The sequence below is a fragment of the Nothoprocta perdicaria genome, unplaced genomic scaffold (assembly GCF_003342845.1).
Source record: "Nothoprocta perdicaria isolate Ctin4 unplaced genomic scaffold, notPer1 scaffold_143, whole genome shotgun sequence".
In the NCBI taxonomy this organism is placed as follows: domain Eukaryota; kingdom Metazoa; phylum Chordata; class Aves; order Tinamiformes; family Tinamidae; genus Nothoprocta; species Nothoprocta perdicaria.
The window spans coordinates 567,354-585,388 of NW_020454572.1; the positions used below are offsets into that span (position 1 = coordinate 567,354).

At 43.2% G+C, this 18,035-nt stretch overlaps 1 protein-coding gene across 1 annotated transcript; it reads right to left on the reverse strand.

Annotated features, from left to right (window-relative positions):
* Positions 1-425: 425 nt before the first annotated feature.
* BBS2 (Bardet-Biedl syndrome 2) lies at positions 426-17,979 on the reverse strand. The gene is made up of 17 exons (XM_026034393.1): positions 17,863-17,979; positions 15,746-15,973; positions 14,937-15,062; positions 14,582-14,644; positions 11,609-11,686; positions 8,994-9,098; positions 8,452-8,538; positions 7,534-7,669; positions 7,140-7,279; positions 6,495-6,639; positions 5,537-5,708; positions 4,491-4,620; positions 3,456-3,587; positions 2,777-2,914; positions 2,265-2,377; positions 1,660-1,808; positions 426-914 (listed from the first exon to the last, which is right to left on the reverse strand). The coding sequence occupies exons 1-17, from the start codon at positions 17,977-17,979 to the stop codon at positions 808-810; spliced, it is 2,166 nt and encodes a 721-aa protein (XP_025890178.1). The 3' UTR covers positions 426-807.
* Positions 17,980-18,035: the final 56 nt, after the last annotated feature.

An 18,035-nucleotide genomic window follows, 5' to 3' on the forward strand; every position in this document is an offset into this window, starting at 1 on the left:
GAGAGATTTTACGGATATGAAACTGCCCCCCTCCTACCTGCAAAGATCCTGAAATGGGTCAGTTTTCTAAGATCTTCTGAATTAAAAGGCAGAGGAGATGACTCTTTAGCTCACTAGAGAAGATGGAAACAACTCAAAAAAAAAAAAATCAATACCAAGGCTAGCAGGCCCAGGGTCCAGTGTTTCTATTTAAGGTTTCACATTCCCCTCCAAGTTCATTAGCCACAAAGCAAACACAGTAAGCCACACTGCCCCCTTCGCGTGTGCACGGATCAAGTAGGCTACACAGCAAACTGGAAGTGTCCCACTCAACAGATTCCTTTAACCATACGCATCTCCCCAGCCGAAAACACAAGTAAATTGGCCATTCTATGTTTTAATGGAAAATATCGAGGCTGTAACTACAAAATGCAATACATCACATAAGTTACTGTACGAAAAATAACTCTTCCAAGGCTAGACATTCAGTCTCGCATAAATATCATATCTACACTTAAACTCTCATTTTTCCCCCCCTTCAAGAAGCTTCCTGTCCCTTGGCCTGCACCGTGGTATTTCTTGCCTGATGGCTTTACTAAAATGGTACCTTGCCAATTACTTTGCCCTAAAACGGAGTCGCAGACTGAATTAACTGCTTGGCATTACTGGTCCACTACATGTTGCTACACATCCCGCTCCTTTGGTTTTCTCCACCACCCAGAGATTAGATGCTGGAAAAGTACTGCAATGCCTTAGTTATGGCTGCTGTTGTGATCTCCCTGCTACGTGCAAGCACTGTGAGTGCAACTGCTAATTCTTCTGATCACTTTAGGAAGAGGCTGTCCCCACACGCATGATCCTGAACAGCATGTTAAAGTTGTTGCTTCTTATTGCATCCCGACAAGCAGTGATGACTTGGGTTTTAGGTTTGCCAACTGCAAAGAGAGGAAAACAAAGAAAAGCACTTAAAGTTGAGGAATAAAAAAACTGCTAAAATATTTATTAGATTCCATCTCTAAATTTAGAGTTTTCTTTCAAAGATTATTTTAAAAATGTGAAGTACTACCTTGCCGTTTGCTTACTACATTATCCTTTTAAGAATTTTCTATAGCTGTTGTTAGAAGAGTGTAAAGAACCTTTTAGAAGAGTAATGCTGTAAATGTGCAAACATTTGTATGTATTACAGCTGTAATGCTGTAAAGCCACAAAAGACGCCTCCTTCCCTAAGTATCTTCAAAATAAAAAAAAAGCAAAAACAGATGACAGCTAGCACCACTCCAAAGGAGGCAACAAAACAACAGCTGATTCTCCGYAAAGTTAATCATCTACTGTACTACCAATAAAATAAATGGCCTCACTTAAGCTGGTAACTTTTTTTGAAGTTAGAAATTAACCGAAACATTACTTGAAAAGTGATTTTAAAACTGTGCTCAAAATAGGCAATTTTTATACCACCTGGAATTACTGTTTCGAAGTGKTTTTTTTTTGCCCCTAACATCATGATCCCAGGTTATATTGGGCACTCACAGCTTTCTGTCACAGCCAATTAGCTATGACTGAGAAAGGAAAGATTAACTCAACCGATTTAGCTCCAGGCCAAGACCTGGCTAAACTTGAAAGCGACAGAAACGACAGAAACGTGGTCCCGGACTCCCACTTTTCCTGAACACACCCACTTACCACGGAGCCGCCCCGCTCTCTGGATTGCCTGATTCACAGCTTTCAGATTATTCAACAGCTCTGTGTGATTGTTGCAACGGATTTTGTACTGATTAATTAAATCTCTGTTCAGATCGTACAGCTCGATGTATCGTTTCTTCATGTTTTGCCTAGGGAAACAATCACTCTGGTTATTTGAAACTCCGAGACAAGGAACTAATTCCTAGCTTGTTAGTATAACGATGCAGCAACACATGGTTGCAATGGCTAGCAGGACTACCCACTTGTTTGGGGTTACAAGACAGCAGACCTGTCTAGACACTGATCACACTCATTTGCTGAAATCCAGTCTACTTTTGCAGTTAGTTATCCAATAACTTAAAGAGATGCCACTTTCCATAGAAAAATACACCTCTTCGCCTTCTCCATGCTGGTTTTCCAGACCGGACAAGGCTCAAAACGGTGGGACCAGCTGAGAGACCATCTCCAAATAAAACACCCTGAGTTGTAACTAAGTCCTGCCTGCACGGAACATCCCCGTGAGCCAGGTGGCTTTTAGTGCCGCACCAGAAGCCAAGCCTGGCTGCTGCAAACCCGAAGCCCGGGAGGCGACAGCAGCCACTCACATGTCTCCCAGGAGGCGGGCGTCTTCGGCCTGCACCAGCACGCTGCGGATGACGTTGGAGTGCTCGGCCATGTCGGCGGTGAGCCTCTGATTCACCGCGTGCCGCTCGTCCACCTGCGCAGGGAAACGCTCCTGAGGGAAGGGGCCCAGGCTCCCTGGGAACTGCAACAGCTGGCTGAGCTAAACCCCGCTCTGTGGAGCCCGACATCCCAACTTCACCTCCCAGGATCCTTAAGACCTTCCTCCTTACCTTGTGCCTATGTATGCAAGTATCTTGTTCTTTACATTATTCTAAACCATCAACAACTGCTGGGGACCAAGATTACGAGCTTTGAGGGATTCAAGATTATGAGGAAAAACCAAAAAGTTGCTGGCACCCCTCTGTCTTTTACACAAAAGGTGAACGGTGGCTTGTTGACTTACGTGAGGGAGCGAGAGCTCTCTGCATTCTCTCTCACATAAATGTTCTCAGTGTCTAAGATGCCGTTTTTAAAACACCCAGTGCCTCCTCACCTTAACCAAGACTTTCCGCAGCTCCTCGAAGTAGGCGGGGAAATCTGCTTCCACCTGCAAATCTTCAATGGCCAGGAAGGAGGCCATCGACTGGATAATGTCGCCAGCAAGGTCAATATCATCCGTGCTGATAGAAATCTATCCAAAAGGACAAGAAAGCCCTTSAGGCCCCCTCCACGCCAAAATATCTCCCAGATCTGTTCAGCAGCATCGCTCCTACAAGAGCTACGTGGGCTCAAAGCAGCTCGTACTATCAAGGGGCAGGATTATTGCTTGGGAGCCTAGCATGCACCATGTGCACGCTGTACGGCTTAATGAGGAGACACTGTTCTCAAAGGGACTTTAGGCAGGCCCAAGGGAAAGTGGTATTAGCACAAACAAGGCCAGCGCAGGGGTTTTAAGCAGCCTCCATGCCTCAATTATGGCTCCCTGAAACCACTTTGTGATAGGAAAAAAAATCCCTTTTTACAGACCCACAGGCTGGACCTGCCTGCTTCACTGACCTGACCTGCAGTTTTACTTTCAAAGACACACCCAAAAGTTGCAGAAAACACCCCTAAAACTTGAGTATTTCCTCTGCCTGTTCTGTCCACCTTCTTACTGCCTYGGGTTGGCCCTACCCTTAATTTTCACTGGTATTTAATGAACAAGCCTGCCCTTTGCCTACGAACGTACTCACCTCTCCGCCAGGCTTGATTTTGATGCAGAGCTGACCTGCGTTACGAAGGGAAGTGAAGCAAACCTGAAAGGGAGCACTCTGCAGCTCGGCATCCTCCGGCAGCAGGAAGCTCTGATTCAGCCACATAACAATCTTGCAAAAAAATCACATGAAAAATATCAGCCATTTCTCGTGCAGAAAGAGCGCCCAGCAGCTGGAGAACCARGCAACATTTCCACATGCTAGGGCTCCCCTCATGGTACCTTGGGAATTACTACCCATCCTCTAACCCATCTCATGAGCTTGTYAGGTAGGGGGCAGTTTGCCCACTACTCCAAAACTGAATATTCGTAGGAAAATAAAAAATGATAATGAATATCCCGAAGCCAAAACATTGGCCCAGGTCTGGTGACCTGGGATGAGTCTGGGAGAAAGACAGGAATCAAGGCTCAGTTCTCCTCTAGGAATTCCAAGGAAATGTTTGTGATTCTTCACTTTYGTTTGTTTGCTTTTGGTCTCGGGCATTTAATGCAGAAAAATATAGCAAATATGGCAGAGACTTACAGATATGATTAGCTCTAAGCACCACCATTCCACAATTCAAGCCTTTTAGAAGCTAAAGTACAGCACAAATTGGAGCCCTTAGCTGGGTGCTGCATCATCTTTTGCAACCCCCATTGTCTCCTGGTTTCTATAATTCATCCCACTCTCGGGCTCCCGTTATTGCCCTTCTAACAGATGTCACAGAGCAAACAAGGTAATACTGAAATGCCTGATAACGTCAGGCCGTTAGTTCCTACAGTTGCAGGAATTTCTGAAATAGGGAAGGCCTCAATTCTATTTACACAAAGAAAAACAAAACACAGAGAGAGGCTGTAGGGGGGGAAACAGGATCAAATTGTCATATACCAGGCCAGCAACATAGCTCACTTACCACTGCACAGCTATTCTTCACTCGTGGGATTCTCATGCTATCTAAAAACCTTCCACGTGTTACAAAAAGCACTACCTGTGCACAGGACTCCAAAATAAGAGACAGAGCAGGGATTAACTCACCCTCTGAGCCCTCTCGTTCATCGTACAGTTAACGTAGCTCAGTGGCTCTGTGGCCAAATCCGGGCCGCTCAGGGCATACATGGAAAAGCGAGGGAGCTGCCTTGTCAACTCAAACACGTGGAACTGGGTGCTGAAATCCAAGGGAAAAATAAAGAGTTACTAATATAAGTTACTTGTTGCTGGGTTTTTTTTTTTAAAGCTGGATCATGTCAGCTCCCAGCTACATGCTCACTGCTTATGGGTGAATCTGTACTTAGAATTCCCAGGCTCATCACATCTCTTTATGATGGCCAAATAATTCCTCTGTTGATTATGTTTTAAACACTCCTCCAAAAAAATACACTTGCTAGGCCAAGACATTCGAGACTGTACTATGTGAGGAGATATTTTAAGAGCTGAAAATACACCTCCCTGTGTAGGGAAGGGACACTGCTTCCTGGGACATCACCAATCCTGGCAGATGTAAGCAGGAAGAAGTCATTTTCAAACATACATTAAGAGATATTTATTCCTGTGGAGAATTGGAAAAAAAATACTGCCTTCCAGTCAGGGCTATATGACTTGCCCTGAAATCAAAAGGGGTCACGGCTGCTGAGCGCTATCCTAGGAATATTATTGTGTTCTCCTAGAGCGCAGGCTTGTTCAAGTGCCGTGTTCAAAGTAGCCACCACTCAGGTCCCTGAAGAGGCAGATGTTTAGACCAGGCAGTTGGGATGCAGCCCTTGCCTCTCTCCACACACTCCAAAGACCTGTAAGGCTGGGCCAGAACAAGGAGGGTTTRCTGCTCTTCTGAAGGCAGAGACACAAAGCAGGTGCCAGTGACTTCACAGCATTCGGGCTTTGTTCAGACAAGAGTTCAACATCACAGGTACAATAATGCTTTCTAATTTGGCATTCCAGGGCTCATTCCAGTATCACCTAGAAGTGAGGCACCAGGGAACTAATGGGGCACTTCCCATGAGACAAGTAGGAAGCCACATCATTGGCGTTTCCTGTCACACCGTGTTAGCTCTGGGGACGAGCAGAGTTCAYGGCCCAAACCTCACCTGTTCCTGTAACCCACAATGGCTTTGATGTGCAAATCCACGGGGACATCTTTGGGTGGCGTGAGGGGGACACGAACGCAGCTGGAGAGGTTCTGGAGACTGGGATGCACCACGTGGCTCTCTCCTTCAAATATGCCTTCAGCGAAGATCAGCACGGCGCGGATGATTGTGTCTTAGCAACARGAAGAAATAGTGTTCCCTCATTAACAACTCTCTTCTACAAACGAAGTGCCATTGCTTTCAGAATTAAGCACAATCGATTCCTTTACACTCCTCTGAAGGGCAGAAACGTTCCAGGTTACCAGCAATAGCAAGGCCAGACCTCACTGCAGCACATGGGCTCCAGGAGAACTTGCTAACTTGGGGTATTTCCAGCTTTGCATTTGGAGTCAGCTGTGGTCCAGCTACACTCGTGCAACACCAATAAGGCTGATAAGSGGTTTTGGAATTGACCTGAGCTCCATCTGAAGCCACTGTGGCCATCTCTGCATTCCTTTCATGGTTCATTTAAATACCAGGTAATCCACCCATGGAAAAGCAAAGCTGTAGCTGAGTCTTTGGAAACAGCTGTTCTTGCAAAAACAGCTGTTAAAGAAGTGAATCCCTCTGTACTGGTCACCATACCCAGTGGCTGGGCACTTAGTCCCTCRCTGGGGACAACGCACTGCTCTTTCTAATGTTCAGAGTCAACACAAGAGCACCACAGCAATCACAAAGACTTACTGCAATCTGAGCACCTTGGTAAGTAAAACACAACAAGAAACAAATTCCACTGCACTCATCTCTCCTGAGACCCATGAAAAGAACACAGCTAGATTCCAAGCTCAGAGAAAGGCAGCCACAAAGGAGAATGAGAGACACAGCAATGGGGAAACAGGTGAATCATCAAGTAAATATAACCCAAGGTGAACATGAAGTTTCACAGAACAAACATCAAGGTTTGCAGGTCACCACTCACCATTTGTTGTGGAAATGCACAACTCCACGTGAGCAGACTGGCTGTCTGAGCCCAGATTAACTGACAGGGCAGTCTGGAGCTGGGTATTTGCTGGAATCACACCTCTCTGCCCATCAGCTTCCTTCAGCTGAGTGTTCAGCTCAGCCTGTTAAAACACACGCACKCTTCATTATCAGAATTTCAAGATTTTCATTCAAGCAACCTAAGACACATATGTGTAAGTCAGTTCTCTCTTGGTGCAGGAGAAGGCTCTATTAGAGTTGTTTCTACCCACTTCAAATATCAGTGAGGAATGGTTTGGTGCAGTCTGGAGCTCTGGACATCTGCACTACGGCTCATTCCATGAAGTGCTTTTTACACAGCTGGAGCTCAGCTCCATACCCTTACCCAAATCCTTACATAAATTCAGTCAAGGGAGCAAGGAAAATGYTACTTATTTTAGTGAGAAAAGCAAGTTGAGAACTTTCACAAGGAGCAAGCCAGATGCACAAGTGTGCAATCCAGTGCACATCCCCACGAGTACTGACAACCAACCCCAATAGTTTASCCCTCTGACTTGGCTGCACTGTGACCTCCTCCCAGGTCACTATAGATTTACAGCAACAGGAAGCCACGCTCTGGCTCTACATACGGTTTAATTGGTACCTTTGCATTTTCCTCGTAGTTTCGTAATTCCAGCAGCAGATTTTGTTTCTTTTGACTAAGTTCTCGGATCAGGTCTTGCTCAACACTTGAATCCATCAGGTTTCCTTTCATTTCCTGGCCTCCCGGCAGATACCCCCGGACTGCAACGAGAAAGTAGAGCTGCCTGCAGCAGGGCCTTGCACTGTCTCCTCAAAACTTCTCCTCCAAAACTGATTCTGTGATGAGTTACACACTTTATTTCTATTACAGTGAACCACTTGTTTTAGATAAGAGCAAGGAAAAAAAAACAAACAAAAAACAACAAAAAGAACACTGCAACACGCAGTGATACTCTCAGTCCATAGCAGAACATGTATGGAAGCATACACATGGAAGCACTGATCAGTGCTTTTACCTTCACCATCGACTGAGCAACAAATTAACTGGGTGTTTCCATCCATTCTGTAATCCCCCTCCACCAGGCCTGCAATTGAGGAAGCAAAGTTGTCCTTAAAGATGACCTCTCCGGTTCGGTCACTGCGTGCATCAACCTGAAACAAAAAACCCAATGGGAACAGARAAGCTAATTCCATAAATTTAACTTACGCAGGACTCTGGGTTCTTATTGAAAGCCAGCTTGACTCATGGAACTGCAGATGAATTYGCAGCTTTGCAGATCACACAACAAGGAGGGGGGAAAAATACTATCTAAGAAACAAGATCTAGACAGACTAGAAGAAATTTCTCTTATGTTCACAAAAAAGTGCCAATGGCAGGACTAAACCAGACACACCTTAACACAATATTTGCAATCTCTTAGTTGCAGTATCTCAGTCTTGATGAAATGCCTTTTTTTTTTTTTAAACACACAAATAATATAACCTTTTACTATTTTTCACTGGAGAGGAATGGAGAGGGGAGCTCAGTTCTGCAGTGGCTCTTTCAGAGCACAGCACCCAGCACTGCTCTTTCTAGGATCTAGGGAATGTTTCACATGGACAAGAAAGGTAGGGACTGCCCATAAAAGACAGCAGACAGGGTAAGACAAGGAGAGGTTCACTCCATAATATTACAGCAATCTATGCTAGATTCAGGGGAGATTTGGCAGCTATTTCTGACAGAGGGAATACAAAGACAAAATACTAGGATTGAGCAGTATACAGCTCAATGTCTTTACATAAATTTAGGCAGTACATATAGCCTTATTCTAATTTCGGTATAGTTAAGATTGATAAAGCTCTCATCTTGTCTGTTCAATCTTGACGATTTAGCAGCTTTGCTCAAGCACAGCTTCCAGACTTCCCTATTTTTATTCCCCCCTGTATAAACTCACCTTCCCATTGGACCAGCCAGTGATTAACTCGCATACTCCATCAGAGTTCAGGTCAAAAGCATGTATACTCATTGCATGGTTCTTAGACTGGGGACAGAAAGCACAGAATAAATCCCTGTTGTGTACATTTTCTAAATTGCATATGCTTGACACACACAGGACACTTGAGCAGGAGCCCACRAAGACTAGAGAAAGGACTAGAAAAACGTGTCTTAACAGAAAGTTTGAGCATCCCCCTTTGCAAGGTAATAATGAATTCAAGATTTGCTTTCTGCATTCGTTTCTGTTGCTTAAGCCATCCTGCAGGCACAGCTTTAAGCCATCATCAACAGTCTCCAAAGCACTGATAGGTTATTAGCATACTTACAGGGTATGCTAATAATTTTGTCATTTGTAATGACAAAATTACGTTCAGTGCTACACTTGATAGACTTTAAATTCATATAATGAGTTTGACTGTCATTTTAACATCCTGAGATAAGGTACCAAATTCCCTAGGACTCCTCACAATCCCAACTATGACATTTTAACACTGGACTAACCTTAATCCTCCAGTAGCGAGCTGTCTTGTCGTAAACTCCCACCGTGCCGTTAGAAAGAGCGTAGCCAAATCGACTGCCATACATGGGGCTAAGTGCTGTGATAGTCTTAGGAGAAAGGATACGGGAGTGAGAACACATCCACTTCTATAGCTTGGAGCAACAGAACAGAGTACGTGCAGTTTCTCTATCACATGAAGCGTATACTACATCTAATTTAATGGCAAATAGGTCTATTTTTTAAAAATTAGTTTAATGATGACCCAAGACCTGCAGGATTTCCTTACACAAGCCAAGTTGCCGGTATTAAGGTTTACTGCAGGAAAGAACTGCACTCAAACCATGTTCTTTGACTGAAAATTTCCTACCATCAGCAACGCAGAYACTCGTAGGATTCCTGTGGTCATCAGTGCTAATATACTTTAACTGAAAAACTCCTACAAGCAGAAAACACTCTTTTAAAGCCTCAGGCTTTAAAGACCTGAGGATGCACAAGAGTAACACTGCATGGGCTGAGGAAGCCATGGTGATACTATTGGTAGAAAAATCTTTGCCCGAGATTAGTGGGATTAACAATTACCTGTTCCAAAAACCAGGCTTTTTGCCAAATACCTGAGGAGCTATTACTACAATAAGCAAAAGCTTCAGAAAAATACCTGAGCATCATAACTCAAAAAAAAAAAAAAAATCAGGTTAAGACCCTTTATTTGAGTGCTTGGTAGTGGGGCTCTTTCCATGCACAAAGCTTAGATATTTTCATGCCAAGAGGAACAAGTGCAATAATCTGGGTGGTCTTCTCTACAGCACCTCAGGAGATTCCCCTCAGTTAAATCCTTCAAAARCTAAAACTCATCCTCTAGGAACCAGAACTCCTCCTTGTCAATAAAGAGGATACACCATAACCTTTGCTGAAGCCACTGAGTCGATAACAATCACCCTCATCATTAAACATGCAAGCCGTAGGCCCTGACATTGTCTGGTTTCCATTTTATTATACTTGGTCTCCTTAATTAGGTTATACTTGGTCTCCTTAATTAGAGTCCTCGTGTTTACCTTTCAGTCCTACAGGCAGATATCTGCAGACCAAAATAAAAGCACCTCAAACTTCTACAATGCTCTGCCAATTGCGCTCCTTGATTCTTCACTATAAACACGGTTTCCAAATCTATTACCCTTCCCTTCCAAGCAYCTGATCTAAAAATCTGTCCCAAGAAGCATGTTCCAAACTCTAAGTATCCAGTGAAGGCAGAAGATCATAACAATAGTTAACAAGTCAGAGATAACATAACCCCTTTGATAACCRCTTTCCCCTTTACACATTCAAAAACCACATTATCCTATGTGGTCTCACTTCAATCAAAATAAGCAATTAAAAATGCACACTAGTCAAGTTTTGAAATGAGCACAGTTTATAAAGGCAATGGGCACTGAATATATCTTCTTAAAAAGATGTGTTTAAATGCAACTGTGCTCTTTTTAGTTAGAACAGGAAGAATATAACAGATCTCTTTAGACTGTGCAAGCGTGAATTAAAAACAAGACAAACACACATCCCAAACAAGACCATTCTACCGCAGATCTGGAAACAAATTACAGGAGATTGATGGATATTAGTTTTCTACTGTCACAGATCGTGACGTGACTATGACTCTAGACTAGTTCTTATACAGATAGTACTAGGTATTTCAGGTCAAGTTCTAACTCTAACTCCCACAGCACAGACARCTATTAAAGACAAACCCAGGCAGCAAGTAGTTTTATAGCTAAGCCTTTTTGACCTAACTTGGACAGCAAACTAAACTAATAGACTTCAAGAACAAAGTTCTCTAGCATGTCCTTACTCCATCCTTGGATCAGATGGGTCATGAGAGGGCTAAAAATGCTCCTAAACACAACCATAACCGCATTTCCCTCATAGGCATCAAAATGTAATAGTGGGGATTCTCTCTCAGCTCTAAAGCCCCAGAAAAACAACCCACCTCTTTCACTCATTTCCCTGAAAACCCATCTGTCCCACATTTGAAACACTGCAGAAGTACAGCCTTGTTTATGCAGCCAATGCACAACTCTCCTTTCACCCAACTGCCCTGTAAAACATTCACTTTTGCCCTGCTGACTCCCTCCTGCTCAGCCATATGCTGTTTGGATACGCTCAGAGATAAATTATTGGGTCATGATTGTGTCAGTGCAGCTGAGAAGCTGTAGCAGATGTTCTATTACTCAGAAATCAATGACAGCTTCAATCACTAGGCTCCTTCCAGTAATTTTCATCACCATTGGAAGGTCCTCGATTTCCAGTCAAACACTAGTGATTTCTCTTAATCCGGTAAACTGGTTGTACAACATGAACACCAAGACAAGTATTATTGAGAGACATTAAACTAACATTTACAATTCTAGCAGACTAGATACKGTGACAAATAGTTAATATTTAACTACACAATGAATTTGAACCAGGGTAAACAGAGCACCCTTGGAATTTTCAGCAGAGATTTAACAGAATTGTCAACTCCATCTGCAATTGCAACAAACACCATCATGTAGTTTATCACGTAGTTAGTTTTTAGCTTTAACACCATCATGTAGTTTATGTTTTTAGTTTTAAACACGCCGTTTACCTCCGTTTCTGACATTTCTGCCACTATCTCATCTTCTTTAAACACGCGAATGTCAAAATCTTCAGAGCCAACAAGAAGCTAAGAAAAAATAAAATCTATGGTTATTTAAGCTAMGGAAATGAGAAGCACACACTTCAGGACCCAGAAGTGACAGAAAGCAAATAAATAGTCCAGCAAAAATAAGCTTTTAACAAGCATGCAAAGTGTTGCCAGTCAGACAAAAGGCACCTCAGAGAAGACAGGATTTCAGTAGGCTCTTGCTGATCAAATACTGGTTATACTTATTTTGGCAAGCTAGAGCCTAACAAGAGTGAAGTAACTGGGGCAGAAATGAGAGAAGATACTCCGGAACATCAGGGCTACACTCTTCCCTTAGTGTAAAGGATTCAGTGTTATTCATCACTGTAGTTACACACATGATTACACAGCACTGCCCGTGTTGGTGCAGGAGACTTGCAGCCTATTTCTGACATTACTACAGAGGTGCAGAGAAAAAGGCACATCCAATTACCAGCTTGTGAGCCAACAGCTGGAGCACACTGCCTTATTCTGCACTGAATATCCTTACAAGCATTTCTTGCAGCATGCCAACGCAGAACTAATAAATCCAAATGTTGCAACTATCCTTGCTTCTCCAGCCTCAAAGGCAGCTGCCACTACTGCAAAATGGCTTCTAAGGTGATATAGATGGTTGTGCAAATAGGACATTAACRCTGCATCAAGTCTTCGCCATTCTTGTTTGTTATTTCTGATTTCTTAATTCTTTTCTTACTTCCTAATCGAGCAAGTAGAAAATATTAACCAAAAGGAGGCCATGTGGAAAAAAAAAGTACTTGATAGAGATGTTAATAGGAGAGGTCTTCTACTTTACAGATCGAGAAACTGAGGAAAAAATTGCTTAATGCCTTCTCTAAAGCCATGCATCAAGTCAATGACAGAAGCAGAAATATAAAGTGCCTGGTAGTGCCTTTCCCCACAGGAACCTGCGAGACCGGCATCTCATGCATCTTCATTGGGCAGGATAAACAAATCTATGCTTAAGTTGGATTTAAGTTGAAAAATTATGGCCTTTTGGTTTTTCCTCCAAAGCAGATCTATTTTAATAAGCTAAATTACACAGGCCTAAGATTACTGTAGCTATTAAATTAATAATTGAAAAAAATGTATATATTAAAAGTAATACAGATTCTATAACCATTAGCTAGAAATGAAGAGCTAAAAACMTGAACTGTTACAGCAGAGATTGTTAATGCTACTGCCTCCTCATTCTTTTTTCCCCCCTCCTACTTCATTTAACTTCCCTACCTCCGTGATTTTCATTCCACTGGACTAGAAAGTGAAAAAATAAGCAAGAAAAAAATCTCTCTGAAGTCTTTGGCAAGACAGAAGGAAGCAAACTATGATTCTAAAATTCTGAGGAACACAGTGACCAGGTTGTTTTTGTTAGCTCCTAAGCAACAGAAGCATTATCCTGCAGTTAATCAGGCAGCTTTAAAGGCGAATGTGTTTTTACTGAGGGATGAAAAGAAGCCAGCACACCCATTTAACAGGCAAGTCACACAATAAAAACAATCTTTTAAGGATGGGTTTGAGGATTTTCTCAGAATTCAGTTTAAACCAATGCATTTCCACATAAACCGCAAGTAAGAAAATGAATCATCTAGGTAATTAAGATTAAGAAGAGATGCTAAAACCTCAGCAAATGCACGCTGTGCTAACCAAAAAGTCAATTGGATAATGCATCCAACCTTGCTGAGGTGAAACTAGCAACAGGTTGTACCAACTGCTGAGAACAAGCCTCTCCTAGGGCAGCAGGTAGGGAGGGAGCCTAGAAGCACAAATGCAATCATTATTACAAAAACAATTATATATTTGGCACCACAGATCAGTTTTCTGCTTTCTGGTGGAAAGCAAAAATCTTTTTACACTGCCCCTACTTCATATAACCACATCTCAGCCCATACATAACAGAGCAAAGGAGGAGYGTGTAGAAATCCACTGGAAGACCTGCCAAGAGATGCTTTTACCTTCTGAAGCCCTTATTCGAGCAAAGGATCTGCATTAGTAAAATATATTTATAGGAAACACCAAAGGTGTTGAGGCCATTTATATTGACGCAAGCATCACAATTCAAGTGATATTGTTATCGCCTCTAAAGAGGGATAGACCAATAAGTAGGCAGAACAGCTTAAGTAATAATGATTAATATTGAAAGACAGATGTCAGAAGGGAGTATTTTAGCTTGGTTACTTATTTACTTGTTTCTSAAACACACTAAGAAACCATTATTTTTATATAATTCATATTCAAATCCACGATCCTTCAAAATTATATGAAATCAAGAATACTTACAATGACAGAAAATGCTATGCAAATTCAGGACTACAGCCAAATATTTGTCTCATCTGTTATCAGCAAGATGCCAGTTGAAAGGAAATTTCAATTCTGAGAAGAATCACGGACTCCTTAAGGTTGGAAGGGATCTCTGGAGATCATCCAGCCCAACTCCCCTGCGCACTCAGGGTCACCTAGAGCACCTGGACAGGACTGCACCCAAGTTTTGAAGATCTCCCAAGAAGGAGACTCCACAACCTCTCTGGRCAGCCTGTTCCAGCTCATAATAATAAACAAGAAGCTACTGAGAAGAAGCAGTGTGACTAGAAGTGAGAAGAGCTTTTCTTGATTCTGTCAATCACAAGTGAAGCTCTTTATCATGCTGTAAAGACCACTGAATATGCCTGGGTTTACGTACTGCCAGTAGTCCAAAGGACAGTGCTGCTCCCAGTATGTGGATTAAACATCTGTGCACATCTGGAGTGCAGCCTGAGAAGGGATAACTCTGAAGTAGAGATCTTTGAAACTGGTAATATAAGAAAACTGTATTTGATAATCTGTGCCCCCCCACCGCCCCCATCATCATTTCACTGAAAGACCATAAAAACAGTTAAGATTCACATATAAATAGTCACCAACCTCATTTTTGCCATCACCATCAAAGTCACACAGTGCTAATGAACGAACATTGTCTCCAGTAACCTAAAATGAAAAACAGTCTTTGGTATCAAGCAATGGCAGCTGTCACAGGATAAACTATTCTTATATTTCAACTGCAACAGAACGGTCAACACTYGGGCAATAACTGAATTCACGTTGACCAAATATGAAATTTAAAGGCTATCATAAATTAAGAAAGATCTGAGCTGTTCAATAATCAAATGAATGCATGATATAAGAACAAACAAACATATATTGAGGAGTGTGTACTATCAAAAAATTTTATAGCAAGTTTTTTTTTTTTTTATAGTAAGAGCGTTATACATAGCTTTACCGTCCAAAAAAGATCATTTCCTTCAGAATCAAAGCCCTGCAGGGCACAATTTCCRCCAATAATAGCAAGCGGAGATGAAATATCTCCTAGTGTCCCAAGAACTATTGCATTGGCTCCATCTGAAACCTAAAAATGGACATAAAGTAAAAATAATTAAGCAAAGAATGAGACATCTAAGTGCATTGAGTTCACAAGTCAGAAAGAGCTTCCAATATTATCACGTTTGTCCCCTTTCTTTTGGGGTTGGGATCTTGCAATAAAATCTGTATGCAGAGATCCCTTCCTTCTTTGATCCACTTCTAGGAGCTGAGTGGAATCACAACACAAGACCAAACTGACAATAACCATTTCTCAAAACAGCTGGTAATAATTAATAAATATGCCTGGTTGTTACCAGGCTCATTACAGGGAAGGTTGTAAAATCAGGAATTCACTTGTTAGGATTAATGATGCACATATATTGGTGGATAACTTTTTTCCTACGAGCTGAGAAAGTTGCACTGCTTAAATTACATAAATCCAAGGCCCCTTTGTGTTTGTTTCCACAGTTAAAACACTAGTAAAAATGATTTCACCTGAGCTCTGAATCCCTTTTAACGTCTTTGAACTTTTTCTTGACAAGTGATGCAGAATGTAGTGTGGAAACTTGCTCCCTCTCACATACACAGGCACACATCCTATTGGTGTTTTGACTTCATATATATTTTAAAGATATATAAAAATGTTATATAAAAAACGTGATCTTTAGAATGCAAAGACAAAGAAAATAGTGGAGACATTGAAAAGAGGAGAAAGTTAAATTCACTTGCCTCTCTGTAGAACAGGTCTGAGTTGTTATGCACATCATAAGCCAACAAGTTAGTCTGTGTTCCAACCAGAAGAGAATCATAACCAAGCTGAGGATCCAGCACTCCCGAAGTGAGGCAAGTGATCCCTTGATTAATGTTGAGAAGAGAAATGTCTGAATCTTGGGTACTTTGCACCATGCGTGTTGTGACTGGTCTCTGGCCACGGGTATGAGGATTGTGAATAAAAACCTATAGGAACAAGTTATTTTAAGTGCTTTAAGCATTTAAAATACTATCACAAAACATCTACGTGTTGGTATAGACCACTATGCATTAAAGATCACTGCTTGGATAAYGAGCATGGGAGGAAAGGGCATTGACACAAAAGTGAAGACAAAAGGGTTGTTTGGTTCTCTGGCTGGCACTACTGTTTGCAACAGCTACTCCTTAGTTTTAAACCACCTCAAAAAAAGGACAATTGCTGGAAAAACTCCAGCCAGGAAAGCTGTGCCACCTTCCAGAAACGGCCTGGGCCATTAGGTTTGTTTTTGAAAATGAAAACTAACAGGTTTTCAGTCTACAGAAGCAAACTGAAGGGAGCAACGAATTTTTAAAATTATATCCTATGTAGCAACTCACCAACAGAGTAGGAACTATTAACCTCAATTTTTAAGTGAAGATAGCTAATTAAAAACAGGCCTGTGCTAGTAAAGCTTTTATTCTCACTCTGACACCTATATTTAGCTACTGTAATTCTTTGGAACAAGCAATCATAGGATCAAGTAATCCCTTGGTTGGCACCTATGCAGTYTGCGTCTTTCACAACAGGATCTTTTCCAGCGCTGTTCCTAGAGGCTCCTAAATTAATCCCCATCCTGGGAAACGACGCAGATGAGCTACGTGCACTATCTACAGCAAGCTAAACGCAACAGATTCACGCCTATGTGGGTTTTTGTTTCGGGCTGTGCTTGGCTTAGCTGGGCTGTGCTTGGCTTAGCTGGGCTGTGCTTGAACGTCTCTTGTTGCTTTGGTTGCTTGTGGTTTCCTGCTACCGCAGGCTGCCGAATCTACAGATTTTGTTGCAGGTTTGCCGAATCTACAGATTTTGTTGCAGGTTTGCCGAATCTACAGATTTTGTTGCAGGTTTGCCGAATCTACAGATTTTGTTGCAGGTTTGCCGAATCTACAGATTTTGCACATCCGGCAAAAATGCTGGATTTTACCAGCACTTCCTTCATCATTTCATCCACTAGAAGCATTAAGGCTCACTGCACCGCTCACCGAGAACACCCTACAAACAAATCTAATTGCCAATTACCCAGAAAACAAAAACCTTCCTTTGGTGACTTGGTAAATCAGTATTAATTTCTGCAAAGTTCCTGTTGTTTCATGGAATCCCAGAATGGATGGGGTTGGAAGGGACCCCTAGGGATCATCCAGTCCAGCCTTCCTGCTCCAGCAGGGACACCCAGAGCACGGGGCACAGGCTGCATCCAGGTGGATTTGGGACATCTCAGGAGAAGGAGCCTCCCTGGGCAGCCTGTGCCAGGGCTCTGGCACCCTCAAATTCCAGAAGTTCCTCCTCMCGTGGAGGTGAAACTTCCTATGGTTGTACCTGTTCCTCCTTGTCCTATTGCCGGTTTCCACCGGGAAGAGCTCAGCCCCGTCCACTTCACAATATTCCCTCAGGAATTTGTGCTTGTTGGTCAGGTCCCCTCTCAAACACCTCTTCCAGATGACAAAAGGCAGCATCTCCAGATAAATTAACACACAWAAAGGCTAAAACTCAACTCCACTCGTTATTTTAACGGTTTCGGCATACTAGAGAACAGTCCCCTGCTTCTCCTGGCGGGGCCTGGCTGCTCCCAAGCCTGGGCACGGCTCCCGAGAAAGGCCCGCACGGGCTCCGGCCCGGCCTAGCGACGGATTAAGGGATTTCAGGGATTCAAGGGACGGGCCCAGCGTTAAAACCCCGAAACAGCCCCACACGCGGGACGTTCTAGGCAAAAAAAAGGGGAAAAAAATAAAACCTGTGGGGCGGGAGGGGGGAATAAAGCTGCGCGGGCGGCTCCGGGCCCGCGGTGCCCGCGAGGGGCGGCCCGGGCCCCCGCCGCGGCGCCAGGCGAGGCGGCCGTTACCTTGCCCGCCTGCGTGGCGGCCGCCAGGCACGGGTGGGTGCCGTCGAACCGGCCCAGCGCCACCATGCGGGGCAGGATCTTGTAGTTGAGCTTCAGCGTGAACACGGGCACCAGCATGGCGGCGGCTGCGGGGGGGGGAGCGGGCAGACCGGGCCCCGCCGCGCCGCCCGCGG